We start from the raw sequence: 25,362 nt of genomic DNA on the forward strand, positions 1-25,362 counted from the left end.
CACACATGTGAACTCCAACCAACAACTAGGTAAGGGAACACTGCGAGACCATCGGTGAGTTTCCTCTCACTCATGATTTCGAGTTCATCAACCACCCTTGATCCTACATGACTATGGAGTGTCAAGTATCCGCTAAGCATCATCATCGGGAGACTGATCATTTACCTCACGCTTAAGAGTAAACCGGCAGGTACCTCAATTAGTTCCACTTATCTGCAGTAGACGCGGCGCCGGGGAACGGGCAACGGACAACAGATTCCTTATGTAACTGGGTGCCTAAGGCTCTTGACGACAAATACTCTTGCCCTGGCTCTGAAAACTTTCGGTCTTCTGGACCTCAATTTCGCATATCGTCTCTCGGTTTTTTGACTGCGCTAGTTCTTGGTCCGGAGTCAAGCCCTCTCTTGTCGCTGCATTTTGACATTACCCTTCTCTCGAGCCGTGCCCAGGTTAACCTCAAGTGGAAAACCTCCCGTTGGAAGACTCCCCCCACCCATTCGAGGTCACAAACCGCGCGCCACGCGCCTTCGTGACTTGCGAGCTCAACCACGCGACAATACTCGGCCAGCAGGCTCACTGATTGCGCGAATACATCGTCCGACTCTTCACGGCCAAAATGGCGGGCGGCGGTGGATCCGAGTTCGAAATACAAGGAGTAAGATTGAACAACCCCGGCGAAAGCCCAACTTCGCGACGTCAACTGACGTGGTCACAGCTCTTCAACACCCTTCAAGGCCATGTGGACGATATTCGAAGTCGTTTACAGTGCGGGATCTGCATACGACCTCTTTATGAGCCATTCAGTCTCGCTTGTGGCCATACCTTTTGTTACACTGTATGTGTTCGCCCATGTTGTCCCCTTGTCTCGATTGAATGAGCTAACTTCTTGAAGTGCCTAGCCCAATGGTTCAGCGGGGGCCGATCAAAACGAACTTGTCCGGACTGCCGGGCAGCAGTCAAGACCCAGCCCGCCCCGGCGTATCTGGTGAGTCAAGTGAATTATTGCTCGGAGGCGACCTTGTCTCTAACTCGCGATTGCTGCTAGGTTCGAGAGATTGTGCAGATGTTTACTAGTCGGGCAGAGCTATTGGACAAGGGGGAAACGACGCATGAACACTTGGCCAATCGACGTGCGGAGACGGAGAAACTAGATCAGGATAAAGCCAATACAAATCCTCACACCGGGGGTCTCTTTGGAGGACTCTTCAGACCCAAAGGACCGGCTCTGAAGCCTCTGATCGACGCTGATGACGGGGTGCTTCGCTGCCCACGGTGTCAGTGGGAACTTGAGGAGAATGCCTGTGGGGGTTGTGGCTGGACCTATCGACCGGACGGTGAAATGACTGATCTTAGTGGAACCGACAACGATGATTACGATGAGGACACTGATTTTGATTCCTTGTTGGACGAAGAACCGGAAGAGGAGGTGTTTAGATTCTACAGGGAACTCATGTCCCAGGAACGTCATGCGCCGTACGGGCCACACTACGCTGTCGGCGACGCAGACTTCAGGGGGGATCTCTTTCATCCTCTTAGGCAATTTTTGGGTGGACGGCAATTCAACATGATCTTCGACCCCCACCGCTTGAGGCAGGGACGATATGACCCATTTGACTCCGAATACGAAGGTGAAATGGACTTCAACGATGAGGAAGACGAGTACGATGAGATGGACTCATTTATCGACGACGAAGAGAACCAAGCGTACCAACAAAACGACTCCGATCATTCCACCGTGGTGGGAGATCCACGCCGTCGAACTCGCGAGTCTCCAGCTCACCGACACGGTCGGCCCGTTGTGAATCTCGACTCTTCCGATGAGGATGATGAAGATGACGAGAATGACGAAACCGATTCCACGGAACCATCAACATTTCGTGGGAACAATCGTTCAACTGGAACTATGCGGAGACCAGGCCGCATGATTCCTCCCCCACCCAATCCGTGGCACCCTGCACACCACTGTCCACGACCATCATCGACACTCTCTATCACCAGCGATGAGGTGTCGGAGGAAGATGACGAAGATGACGATGCAGAGGAGGAAGCCCACAATGATATCATGCACAATTATGAGAGTGACAGTGACAGTGACAGTGACAGTGACAGCAATCGGGAAAGCCAAGATGAGGACAACACGGACGATGAGGAAGACGTCGAGTTTCCAAATCAGCGAAGGCGATTCCATCGCCGACAAGAAATTCCCGCTTCAAGTGACGACGAAGAAGCAAGCGAAGTCACAGACGGCCCGTCCCCTAGGCCTGTAATGGGGCCTATGTTCGCTGGCTTATCAGCGCGTAGTGCCATTCCTATCGCTGACTCCGATGACGAGCAACCGGTCGGACCCATACGAAGGGCGGCACAAAGGCGTCGCGCACGATACTCGCCGTACTGATGACGGCTGTTCCAACCAGATCGACTTGGATACATACCGTACGTGATATGAAGGGCTCTCCGTCTTCTTGCCGTTAAATCCATGGGATGGAACCCTTTGATGCGGTCTCGTATTTGCCTTTGACGGCGCGCCTTTTTGATAGGTCCTATCGCCTCACTCTTTGCCTTTAAGACTATTACTTCTTGCTCTTCCACTTGGTCTACACAGGGACTTCTTACTTACAAATACCCCCACCCCTTTTCCTTGTTGCGATCACCCATTCTGAGCCATTCCATATGCTTGTGGAAAGAATGACCAAGACGTTCGCTCGAATTTGAAATCTCGAGCCTTTCTCTTCGGCAAACTTGGCCCCTTTTCCCCCTTACTGTCCTTGGACGTTCTAAAAGCATAGCGAGCCTGGAATTCTTTAGGTTTTTTTTTTCTGGTTCTCTTGGCAGCGACTTGTCGCCCTGCCACCAACAGCGTCGGTTTGCACTGCCCCATGCAAGATATCTGGGAATGCAGAATACATTGCTTATCTACAATCATAATTTGAGGAAGAGACACCCAGATTCCTCAAAAGCTTTTCTATTAAACCCAATGGCACGGTAGGTTCTAGAAGTGCTTGCTAAGTAACACAACAATCATAAGCTGCATAGGCAAAAAGGTAGCGTCACTATCAGCAATCTTTTTACTCGTCCTATCGATGTAGATCTCGCCATGCCGCTAGGTTCATGTGAAAGACCCATTGACTCTGCGAGGAGGTTATGGGCTAAAGTCCGTGAAAACGCATCGTCGCTCCTCTACCGATATCCTACGTAGACGCCAGCCTTATTGTATCGAGAGATCTCTTATTGGCATATTGACTACGCATCTCTCAAAACCTTAATGACATTCTCACCGACCGAGGGTTGAGAAATTGAGCCACGCTCTTCGTAGAGGATCTCTGCCTACAACCTATAGGTAGTGAAATAGCCAAAATCAGGTACTGTAGGTACGTACACTAGTAGGTATCATATTTGTCCCAGATTCCTGCAAATACATGGGGAAAAAGATGCTTATGCTACCTAGCCGTCAATCTCGGGCACCACATAGCAAGTACTAGGTATTGGTAGAGATCGCTGACACGCGTCAAATCAACTATGAAGACTTTCAGCACGCCACTTTTGGATGTTTTCATGAACACACCTTGGCCTCCAGGTGAGGTTGCAGCTGCCTTCTTTCGTACTGTTGGGTAGGATAACAGCACTTCAGCCGCAGGGACTATTGTGCCCTAAACAAGGTATTGTACTTATTCCTTCGAGGCGACCAGTCCAGTTGTGTTTGGGGCTTAATAGCATCATTTTTCTAATTGCACAGGCTAGACAGTGGTCAATTTGACGAAGTACATACGTGGGGTTCCAAGTATAGACGCCTTATAATTAATGAGAGTTGGTTGCATCCTGAGCTGAGTGACCTTCCAATAGAAGGCGGTACCTGTTGCAGTCATGAGTCAGGACTGGTGGATAGCCACTGGATACAATCTGCGAACCTTCCATTCCCCACTTTCGCGTAACAACCATAAAAAGGACATACTAGCCCAATTTTGACGTGGGGAATTGATCTAGGTGCGTGAACGATTCATTCAAGAGGACTCCTCGAGTACACTGAGGACTTCACAATGTCGCAACATCGTATCGCGCCGTATGGCCATTGGAAGAGTCCATTGACTGCCGAGGGTCTTGCAACATGCAGCATCATGCTCAACGAGGTCGCTGTCGATGTTAGTAACAAGTCATGACCACAACACAACCGTAGACAGCAGTCACTGACGCACGATACTAGGAGACATCTGGGGCAATTTATTCTGTGGAATGTCGCCCAGTTGAAGACGGCCGGGCAGCGATAGTAAGACATGGCAAAGAAGGTCAAAGCAAGGATGTCCTCCCGAAAGAGCTCAGTGCTCTCGCGACAGTCCAAGAGATGGGCGGCGGATCAATCGCGATGAGACCAGACGGCCAAGTGCTTTTCTCCGATGAAGAATCTTGCAATATCTATCTTTTGGACCCAACATCATCCGAAGTCGCCCTGGTTCTGCCAGCAGAGAAGGGCATTCGCTACGCCGATTTCTCGTCGCATCCGACAAACCCGCGATGGGTCATCGCCATTAAGGAAGATCATCGCGAAGCAACCCCAGAAACTCAGGCCACCAACGTTCACAACACTTTGGTGGCTATTGACGTCAAACTCGATCCAGAAGATCCGAAGAAGGAGATCACAATCGCCCATGGTGATGATTTCTACTCTCATCCCAAGTTTGATCCTTCCGGCAAGTACGTTTCTTGGATACAGTGGACTCATCCCGACATGCCATGGACAGGGACTGTACTCTACGTCGCTGAATGGCAGGAGTGCTCTCTTGTCAATGTCACCCGAATCGCTGGCAAAGCACAGGAGGAAAGCATCGCTCAACCCAAGTGGGGTCTTGACGGCAACCTGTTTTTCGCGAGCGACAAGACCGGGTTTTGGCAATTGTACTCGTATGACATGGAAAGCTGTCAGACTCGAGCCATCACAGTCAGTGGGATGGAACATTCGGACTTTGCCGTTGCAGAATGGCTGGTTGGAGAGTACGTCCCAAGGTCGCCTCCCGCAAACAGATGTAATTCTTGACTAACAGCTGGAAGATGCACGTATGTACCTCTCGACGAGAAGATCATTGCTGCCACCGTGATCACCCACGCCACAAGCAAGATTATACTCGTGGATACTGCTACCTGCTCGGCGCAGAAACTTGACCTCCCCTATGTGGATGTGGACTCAATTACTCGTATATCGCCAACCAGTTTCGCGGTTGTTGGGTCGTCGAAGACTTCACCACAGGAGCTGTCGCTTGTCTCATTCAACTCTTCTCTTGAAGTCAGCAGAAAAGTTCTCACATCCACTGCATCATTCGAGCTGGGCCCCGAATTTGTTTCGATCGCAACAGAGTACACAGCCCCCCAAAAGTATGGCCCGCTTACTGACGGCGAGGTGCACATGTTCTTTTTTGCGCCGCGAAATCCTGACTATCAGGCCGAAGATGGCGCGCTGCCTCCTCTTTTGACATACGTCCACGGCGGCCCCAACGGAGCCGTGACCCCGGCGCTCTCACTCGAAATCCAATACTGGACTACCCGTGGCTTCGCTGTATGTGCTGTCAATTACACTGGATCTGTTGCCTTTGGGCGGGAATATCGAGAGCGGTTATCTGGCTATTGGGGCCTGGTCGACGTCGGCGACGCAGTCAGTGCTGTCGAGTTTCTCGCAAACAAAGGTTTGATTGACGGCAACCGGATTGGAATCTATGGCGGCAGTGCAGGAGGGTACTTGACCCTTCGGGCACTCCACATGTACCCTGAAACATGGGCGGCGGGGATCAGCTCCTATGGCATCAGCGATGTGAAAGCTCTGCAGGCTGACTCTTACAAGTTTGAGAGCCAAGATGTGGATCGTCTTCTCCTTAGCAAGACCAAGCCTGAAGAATGGGAGACAGAGCTCAAGAGCCGCAGTCCATGCTATTTTGCAGAGCAGATGAAGGCCCCCTTGTTGATGTTGCAAGGAACTGAGGACAAGATTGTTCCAATTGCCCAGGCCAGGATGATGGCGGAGGCCATGCATTCAAAGGGAAGAGTGGCCGAGGTCGTTGAATTTGAAGGCGAGGGCCACGGATGGCACGGCAAAAAAGCGATCTTTGAATCCTACACGCGAAAGGAGGATTGGTGGAAGCAGTATTTGACATGACATCGTGACGAATTGAATAATAGGCAATGTAATATTGGGACCTGTGATTTACTAGATGTGGTTGGTTTTGCCGCTCCCGGCCTAGTGCCCCAATACACTGTCATGTAACCTCTTCCTCCATTGCGCCAACATAAAAGACCCGACCTCGCCCTTTCGAACTCTTCATCTCGTCCTTCTCCCTCCCGTCAACTCCTCTACCTTGCACTCATCGCCGCCGCCTTTCTTTCACTTTGGCCCCCACCGACTACTGCGCATTGGCTTTCAGCCCGACGCACTACCCCTTCCATTTCACCGGATATGCCGCTCGATCCGACTCCAGGCTCGTTCTCGCTCCTTGAGCTGGAACGGCAGTCGCACAGGAACAGAACCACGGGGACGATCCGGCACCCAGCGGCATCTTTTGTCTTCGGCTCGATACTCCTACTCCTTCCTCAATGAAGTGACTGTACACCATGCTACGAAGCTATCTAGGTCTCCCTCTTCCTGTGAGCCTCGTTCGGCAGTGATCCTGCCAGCCTCCTTCACATCTGCAAAGAGTCGGTATACTCTCGACGCGGCGTGCCCCGCTCCGTCCGCTCCATCGAGGTTACATTGCACTGTCCCAAAGTCACAGAATGGCTTTCGTGCCAATACCGAGGCGCTCATGGGTCGTCATCGTCGGTCTCTCCGGTCCCTCCGCGCCCATTTTCTTAATAGTTGACAGCACACCCCGGTGCTATAGGCCAATAGCGAAAATAGCGTACACGCCTCTGACCTCCGTCAATGTTGCATCCTGCGGCCACTACCAGATGCAACTGCGAGAACAGTACCTCCATCCCGCAATCGTTTATCGAAACCAAATAACCAGCCGATGAGCAATGTGGGTATGCAACGCCTGCTGCATCCCTGAGGTTATCAGGAATTGCTGTCGGCGAATTATAGCCGATGATTATGGGCTGTGAAACTGGCGTGGTCACGCGTCCTCAAGATGTAATGCTCTGGACTGTAGGACGTGCTCGGGATCGTCTGCGCCGGGTAGAAGCGAATTCTGCCTCACAGGCGATTTTCGTCTAGAAAGGAGCCTGCAATTCCCCCAAAAATGGCAAAAGTGGGGTTCGAATCTCCTTCAATTCCTCTTCCTAGCCGCAGTCCCAATCCTATGAGTGCTCGCCATCACAACGTCCCGAAGTCTTTGTAGGTCCTCTTTTTCACGCAACATCAAGCGCTAGTATTTGCTAGCATCCTTTCCAGGACAAAGTCCAACCTATGTGAGATTCGCACTGAGCATCCATCCGCCGGTTTGAATCCTGCGACTTAGAGCCAGGAGCCTGCCGTCATTACTGGTGAACAACCTCAAGCTGTGGATGCTCGGGGCCTTACCCTGGGTAGAGGGCTTCCAAACATTTGAATGATCTATTCCGCAATCCCGAACGATCATGTATTCCCAGGAGCAGATCCAAGCAGCGGAAAATGCCATCAGCATCGTATCATGTCTAGATAGACGTCCCTCGGAGTGCTCCTGCTTTCCGAATTAAGAACGCACCCCTTACATGAGCAAGGCTAACCACAGTCCGCAGAAACGAAAGAGCAGAATCACGCCTGGCCGGGGGTGACGAGATCAGTTTGCAGAAGAACTCTAGGGAAGTCAAGGTGAAGCCTACCGTATTTTAAAAATAGAACCATTGTGAATACCGAGCCATTCCATCTCTCCTGTCTAGATATGTAGGATATGGCGGGTCCCAGGTAACTTGCCTTCACGCCCCGTAGTAATAACTTATTTTGAGGGCCTTATACATAAGGAGCTGGGATCTCGTGATCTGATCGTCGGATGAATCATGATGCGCAATGCAATCCCGGCGAGGTCTCGACCTCCCCAATGTTTTGTTAGGAGCGGGCAATATGTCGTTCCCGTCTTTAAATAGGGACAATATAGCCGCATCCACACCAAACTCAGACTGCTCACTTCATGTCAGACAGAATAGGTAAATGCCATCCCTAGTGGGCTCTGACAGTGGACGATTACCAGTGCCTTGTCGTGGCTCAATTCTTCGAGTCATTGCCAAAACTCTCCCAGGAATCGTGTCACCAGTTCGCCTTGCGCCACATTGCCCCAATTCTTCTTCCCAACACTACCGGCAAGGTAGATATTCAACCCAGCCCTTTCCAGGGAAGTATGAGCTATACCGTTAAATTAAATACTCATTCCACGGACGCAAATTGTCGCTTTGCCGTCCAGTTCCGAAGCGACAAGCAAGACCTTTTCGGAGTCATCGAAGCTAGCCGCATTCATGGACCTATTGTACCTCTGGTAACATACCAGGGCATGTACGATGGGCTCTTTGTGTATACATCGCCTTTTGCAGAAGGGACACCACACATCAGTGTCTTGATGTCTTCTGAAGATTTTCAATTGCCACTTCAGAAGAAGATGGCGACCGTCATGGACCTTGCAGACCTCCTTACTCGGGGAGCCAGAACGAACACTGCTATATTTGACACTGCTCTATCCGACCTCACATCTACCCTTGAGAGAATCCGTCGTACGGTCAATAATTAAATTTTCCGACATACAACCCTCAGAAACAAAATTTCTGCTTGCATCAGCAAGCTCCTACAACAGGTACCCAATATCACTACCCTCCCCATCACACTTGCCCACCAGGATCTCGCCCCATTCAATTACCTTATCGATGACTCTACGGGCCGGGTTCATGTTCTCGGATTAGATCAGTACTAGACGGGAGCTTGATGCGTGGGGTTTTGGGGTTTGCATTCTCGAAAGGATATTAAAAGCCATGTCTGCTTCCGACGGAATAGAAAAATAACAAGGACTGATTACACCGGACCTCTCACAGAAATCAAGTTATTGGAGTTTGGACGTGGTAGAGTATGTGCTCAATTTCTATTTCTGCAGATATAGCGAAACGAATGCATGAGGGGCATCATGGTGGAAGATGGAACTTAACGAGGGGAGAATGAGGACATTTCCAAGGATTTGCAAAATTAAGTCTCTTTTGCAGCAGCATCCAACTGCGGCGTAACCTTGACTACATGCTCCGTATAGGGCTTCGAGTCCTGAAACACTTTGTGGTTGCCAGAGTTCATAGAAGTACAGACGTTATTCCCTTTGCACTCAACAACCCCATGTTCATTGATATGGAAACTCCATCCCGTGATGACAGGTTCACTCGTCTCAATCTCTTGTTCGGAGATGAGGCGAAGAGGGACACTGATGGTGCCACGTCCACTAGGATGTGTGAACTCAATGAAGTCTTCTTTGCCTGGAGGGTTCGGGATGATTGAAATCCGTTTCTCTAAAAAATTGTGAGCTTTGAGAAACTCGGCAAGGTCTGAAGCGAAAGCTGCGTCGATTTGAGTTGCCTCGCCGCTGGCGCTATACTCGAATGCCTGGAACAGTCCATTTTGGTTGACGAACGACGAGTTCGGCGCGATGTTGTCCATGCCGATGCTTGAAAGAGCCTTTGGGACGCAGATATCAGATTCCAGGGATTGAACCTCGTGGAACATCGCAGTTCCGTCTTGAAGGGTGTCATGACGATGGAGAAGCCCGGCTCCTAGCTTGATATGCATGCTGTGCCTGACAAATGTGTCCGCGATCGCTCTCAAGGTCGCCTTGTCCACCTCCTTTTCTTGTTCTTCGAAAGTCTTGATTTTATTGAAAGATAGAGGGCATCCAAGATGGCACTCTCCACTGCAACCGCCATTTTGCTGGCAAGTCTCACTGTTTTATCATTAGTGTTAGCGATTAAGTCTTACACGACGGCAACAAATATAGGCGACTTAAGCACCTATGCGTCTCTTTATTACATCGATGAGGGATAGGGCAGAAATGACGCTTAGGTGATATTGAGCGGAATATGCGATACCTTCTCGTGACGCGGAGATATGAACTCAGCAACAAGCGGGGATGATTTGTGTAGCTTTGAATGAGATTTGCGCTGGGCAACTATCCTGACAGCGAGAGAATGGAACAAAGCGAACTGGAAGGGGTGTCTGTATTGATCTGAGGGCGGTTGATCCTTGTCATCAGTATGGCCTGAGCTACGGTATCGAGTAAGCGGGGAACCCTGTGATCAAGGTTCAGCGACGGCCCGCTATACAAAGTTACGGGTCGAAAGGCGGCCGTTTCTGGCGCCAGAGGCTATCATTTTCGGCGTCGTTTTCACAGGTCCCTATATTCTAGTTATTAAAACAGTCAATATCCTTGACACTTCAGTTTTACCAGAATGCCGTGTTCTTACGAAGTAAACGTACGCTTTAGAGATCTTCGACACCTACATTCAGAAGAATGCTTTGCCCTTTGCCAGACCTCGAAAGGGCAGTTCCTTTAGACACACCTGCAGCTTAGAGGCTTAGTAAATCCTGTGTCCAAGCTTGACTCTAACAGACAAATACGTCAATCAGTATCCGATCCAGTACCTTTCTCACTATTCTACGAACGAAAGCAGCTAGTGATCCTCTTAATGTATTGCCAACTTCCAATGTACTTACAACAGTCATCCCTCGGCTTCAAATTGGACGCGTGATAGTAGATTTCCCTGTCACTGGGATTGTCTGCTACCGAGAGAACATGGCCTAGCCCCTTGAGTATTCGATTCTCGTTAACGAGGGGGAAAGCTTTTGCGTTACTCCTCGCATTGGTAATTCAAGTAAAGTTCACTCTCCTGGTCGAACGTGACGAAGTTTGAGGTATATTTCTGGGTGATCGGATAAGTGTCCCCTAACAGCAACGGAGAGAAGAAGTAAACTACGCTCACACCCGTGTAAATCCCCTTGATCGAATTGATCATGGCACAAACAGTGATGGACCGGACCTGTGCAGTAGACCCAGTGAAGAAGTCACTGAGCGTAGTGCCATGTTGTAACGAGACTTTCCTCTCCTAGCTCGAAAAGTCCTTTGACTTTAGTACCATCACGTTATTGACCTGCGAGTCTTGCTACCTAATCAGACCCCGACGACCCCGGAAAGAGACATCTCAGCGTCAGTGACTTTTGTTCGGAGAACCATTACGGAATCAATTGCAGTGGTGTCCAGCCAATGCCCGCGGGATTTTAGACTAGAATCTGATGTATTTTCAGCATGCATTGGACATTCCAAGATGGGTGGTTGAGAGGACAGCCGGCTCCTTGATCGTTCCACATTTGCTTTCGTCATTAGGAACATTGACTGTCAATCGACAAACCCTTTTCGATCGTTGTGTGACTTGGCGCTCCGAACCTTTCAATGATGGGCAACGCAACATGGAATCCAAGCTAGTAGAGGCCCTTCCCGCGGTATTTGCCCTGAAGCTCAATTTCATGGCTTCAGTTCTTTAGCAACAAGATCGGCAGAGAAACTGCATAATTTTGGGCATTCCTTATGCGCTCTCGGGAAGGCGAAGAGGAAAGTCTGGCTCCGCAATCAAAGATTGAATTGCCGCTCAGCCATGTGTGTAGCTTGTGACAGCGAAGAACATGACTCCGTACTCATCCAGATTCTCAAGCCAGCGGTTCGTCCTGTCTTCTCTGATTGTGATATCAGCTTCGCTGGCCCCGCCTCGAATTGGCCAAAGCTCGTCAATGGCGAAGAATGAGCTGGTCCACTCTGTGAGAAATAAATTGTATTCTTTCTCCCACTGACTTCGTGTTCGTGCGTGCCACAGAAGCTTACTTGACGGTGCTGGAAGACCCCGTAGTTCTGTGGCGAGAAATGTGGGAAGTCTTTCTTGAGCAGAAAGCACGCTGTCCAGAAGATACATGATATAGAGGGTGCGCCTCTTTGACTCGGCGACAATCCATTCTTCCCACGTGGGACGGAGATGCAGTCGCTCAGCAGTACACACCAATCCCTGACGGCATGTCATACATGCCAGTTCTTGTAAATGCATCATTGCCTGACGAAAGAAAGCAGAGGATCCTTGCTTCAATCGGAAGAACAAGACTAGTGTGTACACCAGGTACGCTTGATATGCACTGAGGAGCGCCACCTCATCAAAGGTTTCCCTTGCTGAGACAATGCTCTCCATTTCCCGTTGAAGAACATGAGCGGCTACGCTCTCGGTTCCCGAGAGCGGGTTTTCGGCGATGCGAATGAGACTCAAGCAGGTAGCCATGGGTAAATTTGGGGCCTGAGACGCTAACAATGCAGTATGAGTAAACGGGAGTGTGCCGCGTCCTCGGCAAGCGCTGGCTGCATACGAATTCAGGATTCGCCAAATATAATTTGCTACCACAGCTGGGTAAGCCTTGACGACTTGATCTGGCCCAGGAATGTAAGGTCTGAGCCAGCGGTTGCTGATATCCTCGACGTCAATGGGACAAATCAAATCAAGCTGGTCCAAGGTCAACGAGGTCTCTCGTGCATCATTCGTCTCAAATGCAATCGAGACACGGCCTCTTTCTGAGCATTCACTTGGTCTGTCGTGAACACGGTCGGTCTCTTCAGCGATACGCCCATGCAGTAAGTGCTCGTGAGGCCTTTTGCGAGGATCACTCGGTGGAATTGTGTAGACGCATGGCAAACCTCGTTTGGCGCATCGCTTACAAGGTGTTCGGCGATCGCACTTGGCTTTAGACGATGAGCATCTATCACATGACTTTTGTCGAGAACTTGAGTATCGTGAAGTTTTCATTTCGTCATGAGACTAGATTTTGCAGCCATTTGATCAAATAAAAACCTTGCTCATCAAAAGATGTAAGGGCTGTTTTGAGAATTACGACCCCCAGTACAGCGGTTCATGAATAGCGCTGGACGCTCACGTGATTCGTAGACCTTCATCAAGTGGTCAGACTACGAACATTACTTCAACGGCACGTTACAGACGGGTGATCATGAAATTCGATCATTTCAGGAAGTATCGACGCCGTACGGCTTCTCGGCGAACTTCGCAGCCATACGGATGTAATGTATAGTAGAGTACAAGTGCAACACCAAACTCCGGGACCACTTTTTTACAACGCTGTGAAAGAAAAGATATCATCAAACCCTCAGCCCTAGACCACCACCTTCAAACATCAGTTTCCACGATGTCATCCGTAGAGGCGAATGGCACCTCAAATACAACTGCACCATTTCGGCCGTCAGGAGAAGGTCCTTGATCGTAATTGTTGGTGTAGCACTTCCATCGTGCCAAGCGATGTTCCTTTCCGACCGCAGCGACAATGCAGAGGCCTCGAGCCTCCGCAGTGGATGCCTTTCCAGACTTAGGTGCCTTTGCGGAGGGATCAACATCTCTTTCGGGGCGACGTTCGAAGACAGCAATGTCATTCACCACGCCCTTGATCAGTGGCTGCAGTTCTGGTGTCTCGTCAACCTTCTCTTCAGATTGCATTGCATCGACATCAGTGCTTGCCTGAAGTGCGAGGGATGTGTTGAGTTGCTTGGAAGGAGAGTCAGGAGCGGTCCGTCCAATGATACCACCCCCAACGGGTCCTAGGGGAATAAGCGTCTTTTTGTCATCGGAGATGCGCCACGCCCGAATCCAGCCGTCCCAGCTACCACTGAGAACGACGTCGGTGCCAGGAACAGTTGCCAAGGCGGTGATCCAGCGCGGCATACGCCTCATATGGCGGGCATTACGAGCCGCGGTCTCCGGGTCAACTTCTGGGGACAGCTCATCCAGAGGAGGCATCGGATCCAGACCATGGGCCAAGGGAATGGTGTGAAGTGGCTTCTTTTTGTGCATGGACCACAACGAGATAGAACCTGAGTCGGAGCCGGTAACGAAGTGACTGGGAGGAAGTGGAGCAATGCAATCAATGTTGCTTTCAATGTAAGGTGCCTTTTTAGAGGCACCACCACGAAAAACGAGTTGTGACTCGTCCACAACTTTCCACAATCTGGCGGTGCGGTCTCTAGCCCCAACGGAGACACACTGGTCAATTGTCATGGCGGCAACGCCTGTGACGTGGTCTTGGTGGCCGAAAAGGGTCTCAACGTAAGCGTGACCCGCATTGCTGATTGACCAAGTCTTCAGTGTCCGATCGTAAGATCCGGAGAAGAGTTGTTCTCCAGAGCTCATAGTGGAGATGTGACGCGCAAAAGCGAGACTACTGACAGAATCGCGGTGCTGCGTGAAAGTTCTCATGGGGACCAATGTCTCTGCATCCCAAATGACGAGCCGCTTGTCCGCACCGCCTGTTGCGACGAATTTACCGGAAGGCGATACAGCGACAGTCAATATACTGCCAATGTGGCCGGAGTCTTCTCCAGTCTCTGCAATCTTGCGAATGCCTCTCGCGTACTTAACACGCTTAGGCTTCTTGCGCTGCGGACGAGGCGGGCGTGTGGATGAACCTTTATTCTCAGCCGCTGCTGATGCGCTCGGGGTAGCCAGTTCCCACTTGATCAGCGTTTTGTCCTTCGACACCGTATAGGCGTATGGAGAATGCAGAGCAACAGATGTCGTGGACTGGGTATCAGAGCGAAAGAATGAATAGGAAGGTTCTGAGAAAGAAAGATGCGATGCGATCTGCCGGAAAGTGCGTCCCTTGAATTCGTCCTGTACAGGTATTCGTGTAAGTCGTCAGATGCAAGCAATTTCCATGTCCAGGTCCAATTTGACGTACCACATCCTCCTTCAATCTTTCAGCAATCAGATCTCGATCGATCTCAGCGGCATCAAATCCAATCGTCTCCTCGACGTCTTCCCGAACATTGTCCAGATATCGCTCGGCGAGTTTAAGCCTGCGGTCTGCGGCGGTTTCGCCCTCGTCCGAGTCCGAATCAGACTCGGACCCGGATATCCCAGAGCCCAAAACTTCAGCCTCCTCCTCTTCGTCGCTCCCAGATATAGAGTCTTCTCGCTCCCGGGCTCGACGACCTCCTGCCTGGTCCTTCTTGGCATCGACGCCTCTCTTCTTCGTTGCTGGAGCGGCAGCGCGGTCATCTCTCTTTCTCTTGCGCTGCGACGCGGGGACGGTGAAGAAAGATGGCATGGTGTCCACTCAGATGTTTCACTTTTTTCGGAATATCCAATCGACCACTTGATCGTTAGTATCAATCCTTGTAAAAAGAGGTGTTGTCTTTATCGTCGCCGCAATGAATCGTCTATGGCGCGGACAACTTTTTTTTCTCGGAGAAAAAAGCGCTAGGCGGCGGCTGAGTCAGCAGCGAGCTGAGCCCGCCCAGAAGCTCCCGTCTCCCGCTGCCAGTCCAGGCGGCAAGCTCGCCGCGCGGTCATCCATCACCAAGTCCTAGCTCTCACATTGCGGAACTCATCATTATTCCCCTGTCCTTCCCTGCTTCAACCGCTCTATACCAATCTCAAGCTCACTCAACTGCAAATATGTGAGCAATCTTTCCCTCTGGAAACTGCACCGTCCACGTGCATTTGCTAACATGCTACAAAGGGAGGTTCTTTTGGGAATCACCGGAAAGGACTTCGTCATTGTGGCTGCCTCCAAGGCCATTATGCGAGGCCCAACAATCATCAAGGCTCAGGACGACAAGACGCGGCAGCTCAATCGACACACCATGATGGCTTTCAGCGGAGAGGCCGGTGACACCGGTGAGTAACTTGCAAGCCGAGAAGGGCTCAACTTCCCAGTACACACTTGAGCTCTCGCACTGACGGAGTCTCTCGCCAAGTCCAATTTGCCGAATTCATTCAAGCCAACGTTCAGCTTTACTCGATGCGCAACGATTCAGAGCTCAGCCCATCCGCCGTGGCCAACTTTGTGCGGGGAGAGCTGGCTTCCAGCTTGCGGTCGAGAAGTCCTTACACAGTCAATCTACTCCTTGGGGGCATGGATCCTCACACTCAGCAACCTCACCTTTACTGGATCGACTATCTGGCGTCCTTGGCTCGCGTACCATACGCCGCCCATGGGTATGCCCAGTACGTAACAGCCTGCTTTGTAGCTCACCCACGCACTAGTCAGGTTCATGAGACTAATCCGTCGCAGGTACTATTGCCTGTCGCTTTTGGACAAGCACCACAATCCCGAAATCGATCTTGCTCAGGGCATGAAGCTCTTGGAGATGTGCACAGATGAGCTTAAGCGACGGTTGCCGATCGATTACAAGGGTGTATGTGTACCATGAATTCTCCAACAAATTCTGTGACTAACTCTTCTGTCTCAAAGGTCCTCGTCAAGATCATCACGAAAGACGGTGTGAAGGAGGCTGATTTCGATAATGACAAGATCGTTCGGAGTGCGTGATTGTCAACCATCCTAGCAGACGTTTTGCTGCATCATATCTTATGACGTTTTATTGTTGATCACAAGATCAACTCCAATATACCACTGGACCTCAAAAATTAGAATTAGACGCTTCGTACTAAGAGCCATTCCAACTTGTTAGTATCACACAGAGGTTCGTTATAAATAAGCCAATGCTTGAAGATGGCAAATCGAGGCTACAAGTGGAGCACTTCCCGAAATGATGGCATCGACGACGCTTCCGCTGCACTGACAATCAGACCGGAAGGATCCACAATTCCGTGTTTGACAAGTTTGCAGTGTCTGTTGCTTGTCGCGCGGAACAGTGCCAATGATCGCAACTCATCATCTGTAAATTTCTCGACTGCAAACACAATGTCGAAGAGACAAGCCGACGTGCCTTTGGAAGAGGATTTCCCTGGTTCGCCAATACCAAAGAAGCTGCGAGTGGACAACGAAAACTATGAAAGCACATCCCGCAACGGCAATGCGACCGCGCACGAAGCCAGCGATAACACGAACGGCGTGAATGAACCCAGCAACGACCAGCCATTGACCAAGAATGGGTCAGAAGTTCAGGAATTTACTTTTACTGACTCAAGAGATGATGTCTCGGAGACTTCGGACATTGACGAAGAACTTTCTGCCCTCAGCGTTCCCAAGCGTCAAGCACGGCCTGAAGAGGGCTACGATGACCTTTACCTCGATACTGTCAACCGAGGTGTTCTGGATTTCGACTTTGAGAAGCTCTGCTCTATCAGTCTATCCAATATAAACGTGTATGCTTGTCTCGTCTGTGGCAAATACTTCCAGGGTCGGGGGCCGAAATCGCATGCATATTTCCATTCTCTCGATGACAACCACCATGTGTTTATCAATATCGGGACAAAGAAGGTCTACGTCCTACCGGAAGGGTATGAAGTGAAGAGCAAGAGCTTGGATGATATCAAATACGTGGTTGATCCCGTATACACAAAGTCTGAGGTCGCGAAGCTAGATAGAGAGGTTCACGACGCTTGGGATCTCTCTGGAACACGGTATCGACCAGGTGGGTGACTACTCGGTCGCAGCAGATACGCATTGATAATCATTGACTCTCCCTTCTAGGTTTTGTGGGAATGAATAACATCAAAGCGAACGATTACCTCAATGTAGTTGTTCAGCTTCTAGCACATGTTCACCCGATTCGAAATTTCTTCCTTCTCCATCAGTTTCCGACGCCCGGGACACCGGAACTCGTCCTTCGCTTCAGCACCCTTGTACGGAAGCTGTGGAATCCCAAAGCTTTCAGGTCGCATGTTTCACCTCACGAGCTGCTCCAAGAGATCGCCCTGCGATCCTCGAAGCGGTTCACCCTCACCAACCAGTCCGACCCGGTGGAGTTCCTTTCATGGTTCCTCAACAACCTACATCTGTCTCTCGGAGGATCCAAAAAGCCGTCCCCAACACCGACTAGTGTGATACAGGCTTCTTTCCAAGGGCAGCTTCGCATTGAAAGCCAGGCAATCACCGCGCACTCAGATACTCAGAATGCCCGCCTTGTCTTCACAGAATCCGGCGACATAAAAAGCCAAATCACGCCCTTCCAAATACTCACACTCGACCTTCCTCCAACACCCCTCTTCCAATCGGCGAATCGGGAATCAATTATTCCACAAGTACCCCTGATCAACCTGCTCAACAAGTACAACGGTCGGGACGCATCCGAGAAAATGGCACAACGTGTTCGACATCGACTCTTGCATCCGCTTCCACCATATCTCCTTTTCCATATCAAAAGATTCAGCAAGAATCGTTTCGTGAGCGAGCGAAACCCTACGATTGTGACCTTCCCCTCCCCACGCTCTCTGGATATGTCTCCATACGTTGAGCCAAACCCATCGATTTGCTCACCGAGCGAACCGATCCTCTATGACCTTGTTGCCAATATCATTCTCGACCCTGCTATCGCTGCACCCGGTGCTACAGAGGACGCGGCTGACAAGGGGGTTAACGCCGCCTCTGGCGCTGGCGGATCGTCATCAGGAGCTGGAGCTGGCACTGAAAAGGTTTCGTGGCTTGTACAGTTGCATGACAAAGCAGTATCTGCTGAGAGTGCAAACCATACAGGAGGTGCTGAGCAGCAGCAGCGCAACTCTGAATGGCTTGAAATTCAAGACCTCTTTGTCAAGCGTGCTGAAACAGAGACCTTGTTCACACGCGAAGGATATCTGATGGTCTGGGAACGAAGGAAAACGTCCAGCTCCAAAGCCAAGGGCCGAGCGAAGTCATAGGCCATGATCAAGCTTTTTGTAAAATTAAGACATGATAAATCAGATCTTAACGAACATCTCTGATTGGAACGCTTTTGGTTGCGCCCATTGACGTGCTCGTGCATTCTTATGAAGAGTACTGTTAAGCCCCCATGTTTTCCTCCAATATCTGCGGCGGTTTTGGGTATTATGACGTGTTCTTAGATGCAAATGTGGTCTTCGGAAATTCCATCTGAAATCCTGCTGCATTACAATTGCCTCTGCTTCTAGCAACTTTCAGAGAGTGGCTACTCGGACACAATCTTATAGATCACGCCTACAGGCTGCGACTCTCGTAGAAAATCGTGTACGAAGCTTCTAGGCCACTCAAGACTTGTCCATCTGGTGCGATCTAGAAGTGTGGAAGATAGTTCAAACCGGCTTTTTGCGCTCGAAAGTTACGTATGATACTAGCTATAATTTTCCCCACCCACAGAACTTTCGCCCAATCCTCATCGTTGAGCTGACCAAGAAGCCCCAGATTCCAGCTCGAATTGCAGCTTGCATCCCCCGCATTAGTATAATTCTGCCATTGTAGGCAAACATGTCTGGCCAGGAATCACCGCCAAACCAGAGTCCAATTGGATAGACTGACTCTCGATCTCGAGACAATGGATTTGAAGCGAGATATGAGGATGCTAATGACCTGAGGCATAAGGATTCGAGAGGGGAAAGAATCATAGTCGCGATAAATGACGCAAGATGGGACGCGAGTGAGTCGACGGGATGAGCAGACAGCAGCGTTACTCGGTGAGCGATACTTGGATTGGTCGAGTTCGCTTGTTCAACACCTCTGGATCTCTGAGGTGGAGGAGGGGCGTTACCGAAGACTCCATTCTCCGCCGCAATTCGTTGATTTCGGGGGGCCGGTTGTGAAGAATGGCGACCGACCCAACGCTCACGTTCTTCGGGCGGGAGGGGGAGTGTTGGGGCATTTGACGCCACATCGTCGTCTTGGTTGAACTGAGCGGCCTGATCAACGGTTGTCACGACTTCTGATCGTTGGCGCAGAGGGTGCTCGACACCACTCACATCCTGTGCCGCCAGGCTGTGTGCTGTGGATGCGGCTGGAACGATATCCTGATGATTTTCAGCGGATGAAGCCTGGGGGGGTTGGCTCTGTGCTCGACTCATAATTAGAGATTCAAGAAAGTCGGCGATCGACCTGCGATCTGACGCGGTCGTCGACAAAGGGTGTAGTCCAGCATTGACATGACCTGGGTGCGAGGCGGATGAGATTGGAATGGGTCCGGAGTTCGGGCCGTGATGATTACGATTGCTCAGAAGCTCTAACTGCATCGTGATGACATCGGAACCTTGGTGAATGAGCGACGCTCTGACCCGAGGCGACGCCGGGGAGGATGTTTCAGGCGATGATGGGCGCGAGGACAAGGTGTTTGTTCGAGAGTGAAGCTGACTTCTGATTATGCCATTTTCATTGTCATTGCTTTGAGCAGTGCGCCTTGGGGTTCTTGATATGGACGTTGGTGGATGCACCGGCGTACCGCCCAGTGCTCCAGTCACGGAAGAGAAAAAATCGTTGCTCATTTCCCCCGGGGATTGGGAAATACGATTTTCATTTGTGAAGACTTGGTTGATGCCCATTTGCATTCCAGGTACTCGCTCGTGCTCATTAATTGTCTGCAAACTAGAGGGGTGCGCATCATCGGAGTTGTGGTTACCAGCGGAATGTGCGCGATTCGCCATGCTGCTATTAGATAGTCCTCCGACGAAAGCATTGCGAGATTGAACGTCCTCCAATTGATGCTGCAGATCTTCTATTGAATGGCGTAGTTGTCGTATTCTTTCCTGATTGAGATTACCCGAAGCCTGACGAATCGCGTAGGAGCGCGGATGAAAGCCGAGGAAGGAAAAAATCCAGTCACGGAAGACAAGTGCTTCGTACTTCAAATCTTCCATTAGTGTCAGTTGCTCTCTGCGGGATTCTTCTTCGGAATGACGTCCAAGCGCGGGCACAATCCAATCGATGAGGTTTTCATCGTAGGCAACACGGACAGAAAGCTTATCTGCTGGGGTAGGCTTAGGCAATTGGCGACGAATCAGTCGATATATCCGTTCCTCGAGATTCGGACGGAGATAAAATGCATGTATAAAAGCCAAGACCCCCGGAGAAGTCAACGCGCGCATGGCGAAATGAAAGATGGAATGTCCTGATACCTCGGTAGGCAGTGACGGCAAAAAAAGCAAGGATCCGTTGCCGAATGGTAAGAGACTTGTGACGGTGGGTATGGCATTTGAAGGAACCAGAGCAAGGGATTGAAGCAGGGAGTATAGATGTGTCTTAATAGACACTAGGAGAAGGGACGTTCTTAAGCTGCAGGATTTGGTCAGGACAAGCGGCTTTAGAAAAAGGCATCTCTAGTACTCACACTGAGTAGGTCAAGACGAACAATGATCGAACTCCAAATGAAAGTTTGTCAGCACCAGCGAGATCAAGCACATAGTCGCGAGCTGCGGCAAAGACACGCTTCATTGGGTTGTCTCTAGCGATAGCTAATCCGCTGGATATGGTCCATGCTGGTATTCCAGCAAAATAGAAGCCCAGGACGCCCGTATTTTCACGCTCTGATCGAATCACATCGAGCAACGCGGCGTGCGTGTAATGTCGGAAAGTCTGCTGGTGTTAGCTGTTGATGCCGAAACCGCATTTTCAAATGAGCGCACTGTCCTTACATATATGCGTCCAGTCAAGGAAGAGGACCACCATGTCCCGAAAAAGACAAAGAGCTGATCAAGGGTGGTAATGACCAAGCCAAAGTCGTTCTCGGCCGCAATCTCGTCAATTGCTTGCTGCTCATCCGAGGAGCTGGACTTGCGATCTTCGCCACTCACAACGATACCCATCGTTGATAAGATGTCATTTTTGGCTCTCCGAAGGTCTCGTCCAAACCGCCTTGATTCAAGATTGGCTGGATGACCTCGGGCATCATATTGCTGTTCATAGCCGTCCGCATGAAGTTCAGACGAACGTGCATTCAGGCTGGGTCTGTCTACAGCTTCCGGTTCTGGCAACCCACATGGCGAGCGTCCCTAGAAAAAACCATCAACTCACTTCTTCTGATATAAGGATGCAGTGAGCGGCTCCTGCCATCGCTCCATTTAAGCCCGTGGCTGAGGAGTGAACGATCATGCTTCCCATGGAGATCAAATAGCCTTCTTAAAGCTTATACCAGGGACACATGATGGATAAGGGATATGCAAGATCTTTCAAGATGGCAGTCTTTACCCGATCTGCAGAAACAGAATTTCTGTCTTAACAACAATCATGAACGGCAGGGGAGCACTTACCAAAGCAAGGCGGTTGAGGTAAGCTTGTCTGCCCATAATGACGAATTGACACTATCTGGTTGTAGAATCGATTGGAAGTTAGCCCCAGGCTTCGGAATAATTGCCAGTGAACTTCACGTGAGCGCCATCTGCGAAAGACAAGTCACTGGCCAGTGGCCATGCACTCTAACCTAGAGGTAAGTGAAACACCTGATCAGACGCTACGATAAGACGATCTAGTGACCTGTGCCACCGCCCGCGATCACGCGCGAATGGCGGCAGCGGCGCCGCAACGCACGTGCCGTATCTTATCGGATTGCAAACAGAGCAAACTTCAAAAAAAGTTGGCGGAGCATTTTGCGATTCAATTTGTGCCACTAGGCTGTCAAGGCGTGCAAAGTCGACAGGCTGCCACACCTATCATGTCAAAGGCAATTGTGAAGACGACGTTCGAAGCGTCGCGGACGCTTCGCCCGATATACACCGGTGGCAGCACGTCCCTGGACTCCAGTGGCCGTATTTTGCTCACTTGTGTCGGGGAGGATGCCTTGATTGTGAATCTCGAGACAGGTGATCAGCTTGCTAGCCTGGAAGGTGTAAGTTCTCTCGGCTTCATCTGATTGCGAGTATCAACACTGACGTCCCTGCTTTGAACAGGATGGCGAAATCATTACAAGTCTGGCCAGTAAGTAATTTGTTTCCGCCGCCACGTTGAAGACCAATTGCTCATTACCACTTAGTCTCGCCCTCGGCTTCGCACGCTGTCGTATGCTCTCGATCTATGTCCATGCGCATATATTCACTTTCACCTTATGACGAAGATTCCCAAACAATTCAGGCGGATCTTGTTCGAACTTTGAAGCCTCACACTGCTCCAGTGATCTCCACTGCCATTGATCAAACCAGCACTCTTCTGGCCACTGGTGCATCTGACGGAAGCATCAAAGTCTGGGACATACGTGGAGGATATGTGACACACAACTTTAATGACCGGGGCATTGTGTCTGCCCTCACCTTTTTCGAAACGGCTGTTGCAGAAGAGCCAAAGTCTGGTGTGCAGAAAGGTCCCAAGAAGAAAGCATCGCGGGGTGAAGACGAAGAAATGGGAGACCCAGTCACTGTTGCTCGAGGCTCTACGGCAGGTTTCCGACTCGCAAGTGGATCTGAGGAGGGCAGGGTCCGTGTGTGGGATTTGCACAAGAGAAAGGCAATTGCGACCCTCGAGTCACATGTGTCTCTTGTCCGCAGTTTGTCATTTTCTTCCCAAGAAAATGCCCTTCTTTCTGCTTCTCGTGATAAGACTGTTATTATTTGGGATGCGTCTACATGGAAAAGCCGACGTATCATCCCAGTGCTGGAGAGCGTAGAAGCTGCTTCCTTCCTGGCCGATAGCGGATTGTTTGTGGTCGGAGGCGAGAATGGCAAGGTACGAGTCTGGGATTGCAATCGCGGTAGTGAGGTTATTGAGGAGCAGGAAGCTGGAGAAGATTTCGAGATGATTATTGCTATTCAATACTCACGTGGCCTGCCTTTCGTGATGTCTGTCCATGCAGATCAGACACTCCGTCTCCATTCCCTTGATGCGCTATCGGATTACAAGCCAGGGTCGACGATCGAGCCATTGGAGGTCATTCGTCGAATTTCCGGTAACGACGACGAGTATATTGACCTTGCTTTTGCCGGACCCGATCGCTCGTTGCTGGCGCTCGCTACGAATACTGAAAGCATTCGCTTGGTCTCCGTGGCTTCCTCCGATCACAGACCGTCGTCACAGGACGAAGGATTCTTCGGTGCCGACGTTCAGCATTTGGAAGGTCACGACGATATCATCATCTGTCTTGACGTAGATTGGTCTGGACACTGGCTGGCAACTGGCGCGAAGGATAACACAGCCCGTCTTTGGCGCCTTGATCCCGCAACTTCGTCCTTCCAGGCGTTTGCCGTTTTGACCGGACACGCTGAGTCCCTAGGTGCAATTGCTCTGCCGCGGGCACCGCCTCCCTTTGGAACACCAGCTTACAACGATCCCCTCAACCACCCGCCAGCCTTCTTAGTGACTGGTTCTCAGGATCGGACTATCAAACGTTGGGATACCGGAAAATTGGGTCAAATGAAGAATGGCAAGCCTCACTCGCCCAAGGCTGTATACACCCGCAAAGCACACGAGAAAGACATCAACGCTCTGGACGTTGACTCTACGTCTGCGCTCTTCGCTTCCGCCTCTCAGGACCGAACCGTCAAAATCTGGGACGCGGAAGAGGGAGCTGCCGTGGGTATTCTGCGTGGGCACAAGCGAGGTGTTTGGTCGGTCAGATTCGCACCTAAGAATACCCCGATAGTGAACACCGAAGACGGAACTAGTACCAGCAGAGGTATTGTTGCCACCGCTTCTGGTGACAAGACGGTGAAGCTTTGGAGTCTAGCCGACTACACTTGTCTCTTGACATTCGAAGGCCATACGAATAGCGTTCTTAAGATAATCTGGCTTCCCCCTCCGCAGATTTCGAAGAATGAAGACGACGAAGACGAGGAGACCGCCAGCAAACATGCTATCTATACGAGGCCCTTGCTGGCGTCAGCCGCTGCCGATGGACTGGTCAAAATCTGGAATCCCTACAGCGGTGAAGCCGAGACAACTTTGGACAATCATACAGACCGAGTGTGGGCTTTAGCAAGCCCCATACCGTCAGGGTCTAGAAGTGACGCCAAGACAAACTCGTCAAAAGTCAACAGCACGCCTTTTGCTCTGGTCAGTGGTTCTGCTGACTCGACTGTCACATTTTGGACCGATACAACTTCAGCGACATATTCAGCTGCTGTGAATGCCGAGTCTGAGCGAATTGAGCAAGACCAACAGCTGCAGAATCACATCCGCGCCGGTAATTACCGCGAAGCGATCACTCTTGCTCTACAACTTAACCACCCCGGCCGCCTCTTGTCCCTTTTCACGTCTGCAATCAACGCGGCCGAGGACCCAACCCGAACCGAGGAGGAACGTGCTATCGCGGCGAACAGCTTGACTGGCAATCCGGCCATCGATGAGGTTCTGCAGACATTGGGCACCTCCAACTTGCGGACACTTCTGTTGCGCCTCCGCGACTGGAATACGAATGCACGCACTTCCCGCGTGTCTCAGCGCATTCTGTACGCCTTGTTCCGCTCATACCCTGCTTCTACCTTTGTCGAACTGGCTACGACATCGGTGCGAGGAAAGGGAGGCCGGGCTGGAGGTGGTCTCAAGGACATCATGCAGGCGTTGACTGCTTACACTGAGAGGCATTACAAGCGTATTGAAGAATTGGCCGACGATAGCTATTTGGTTGAGTGGGTCCTCAACGAAATGGATGGTGGTGTTGGTCTCGGTGGTCTGGATCGTTTGAACATCGAATCTGACAGCGCAAATGTGGATTTGGATGGCAATGAGAAGGATGTTATCATGTTGGGGGCTTAAGAGTTCCATGTACATTTAATCATCGGCGCATACATTGCGGAGTCTTTGGCTGG

General features: G+C 50.7%; 9 protein-coding genes across 9 annotated transcripts; 5 read left to right on the forward strand and 4 right to left on the reverse strand.

Moving 5' to 3' along the window:
• Window positions 1-616: 616 nt before the first annotated feature.
• Window positions 617-2,395, forward strand: N7539_005029 (uncharacterized protein; the record flags this gene model as incomplete). The annotated part of the gene is made up of 4 exons (XM_056934631.1): window positions 617-655; window positions 716-835; window positions 893-985; window positions 1,046-2,395. The coding sequence occupies 4 exons, from the start codon at window positions 617-619 to the stop codon at window positions 2,393-2,395; spliced, it is 1,602 nt and encodes a 533-aa protein (XP_056789825.1).
• Window positions 2,396-4,034: 1,639 nt separating this feature from the next.
• Window positions 4,035-6,136, forward strand: N7539_005030 (S9 family peptidase; the record flags this gene model as incomplete). Its single annotated transcript, XM_056934632.1, has 3 exons — window positions 4,035-4,136; window positions 4,199-4,983; window positions 5,041-6,136. 3 exons carry the CDS (start codon window positions 4,035-4,037, stop codon window positions 6,134-6,136), a joined length of 1,983 nt encoding a protein of 660 aa, XP_056789826.1.
• A 2,982-nt stretch (window positions 6,137-9,118) lies between these two features.
• On the reverse strand, window positions 9,119-9,706 carry N7539_005031 (uncharacterized protein; the record flags this gene model as incomplete). Its single annotated transcript, XM_056934633.1, has 1 exon — window positions 9,119-9,706. The coding sequence occupies one exon, from the start codon at window positions 9,704-9,706 to the stop codon at window positions 9,119-9,121; it is 588 nt and encodes a 195-aa protein (XP_056789827.1).
• A 1,850-nt stretch (window positions 9,707-11,556) lies between these two features.
• Window positions 11,557-12,228, reverse strand: N7539_005032 (uncharacterized protein; the record flags this gene model as incomplete). Its single annotated transcript, XM_056934634.1, has 1 exon — window positions 11,557-12,228. One exon carries the CDS (start codon window positions 12,226-12,228, stop codon window positions 11,557-11,559), a length of 672 nt encoding a protein of 223 aa, XP_056789828.1.
• An 894-nt stretch (window positions 12,229-13,122) lies between these two features.
• Window positions 13,123-15,052, reverse strand: N7539_005033 (ribosomal RNA-processing protein RRP9; the record flags this gene model as incomplete). The annotated part of the gene is made up of 2 exons (XM_056934635.1): window positions 13,123-14,616; window positions 14,684-15,052. 2 exons carry the CDS (start codon window positions 15,050-15,052, stop codon window positions 13,123-13,125), a joined length of 1,863 nt encoding a protein of 620 aa, XP_056789829.1.
• A 403-nt stretch (window positions 15,053-15,455) lies between these two features.
• On the forward strand, window positions 15,456-16,279 carry pre1 (proteasome core particle subunit beta 4; the record flags this gene model as incomplete). Its single annotated transcript, XM_056934636.1, has 4 exons — window positions 15,456-15,624; window positions 15,705-15,945; window positions 16,022-16,145; window positions 16,202-16,279. 4 exons carry the CDS (start codon window positions 15,456-15,458, stop codon window positions 16,277-16,279), a joined length of 612 nt encoding a protein of 203 aa, XP_056789830.1.
• A 375-nt stretch (window positions 16,280-16,654) lies between these two features.
• On the forward strand, window positions 16,655-18,552 carry N7539_005035 (ubiquitin carboxyl-terminal hydrolase family protein; the record flags this gene model as incomplete). The annotated part of the gene is made up of 2 exons (XM_056934637.1): window positions 16,655-17,327; window positions 17,387-18,552. 2 exons carry the CDS (start codon window positions 16,655-16,657, stop codon window positions 18,550-18,552), a joined length of 1,839 nt encoding a protein of 612 aa, XP_056789831.1.
• Window positions 18,553-18,984: 432 nt separating this feature from the next.
• Window positions 18,985-21,435, reverse strand: N7539_005036 (uncharacterized protein; the record flags this gene model as incomplete). Its single annotated transcript, XM_056934638.1, has 3 exons — window positions 18,985-20,905; window positions 20,961-21,205; window positions 21,265-21,435. The coding sequence occupies 3 exons, from the start codon at window positions 21,433-21,435 to the stop codon at window positions 18,985-18,987; spliced, it is 2,337 nt and encodes a 778-aa protein (XP_056789832.1).
• An 845-nt stretch (window positions 21,436-22,280) lies between these two features.
• N7539_005037 (U3 snoRNA-associated protein UTP13) lies at window positions 22,281-25,309 on the forward strand (the record flags this gene model as incomplete). Its single annotated transcript, XM_056934639.1, has 3 exons — window positions 22,281-22,454; window positions 22,516-22,543; window positions 22,599-25,309. 3 exons carry the CDS (start codon window positions 22,281-22,283, stop codon window positions 25,307-25,309), a joined length of 2,913 nt encoding a protein of 970 aa, XP_056789833.1.
• Between the last annotated feature and the right edge of the window lie 53 nt (window positions 25,310-25,362).

The sequence above is a fragment of the Penicillium diatomitis genome (genome assembly GCF_028827545.1).
Source record: "Penicillium diatomitis strain IBT 30728 chromosome Unknown utg000005l_segment0_segment0, whole genome shotgun sequence".
In the NCBI taxonomy this organism is placed as follows: Eukaryota; Fungi; Ascomycota; class Eurotiomycetes; order Eurotiales; family Aspergillaceae; genus Penicillium; species Penicillium diatomitis.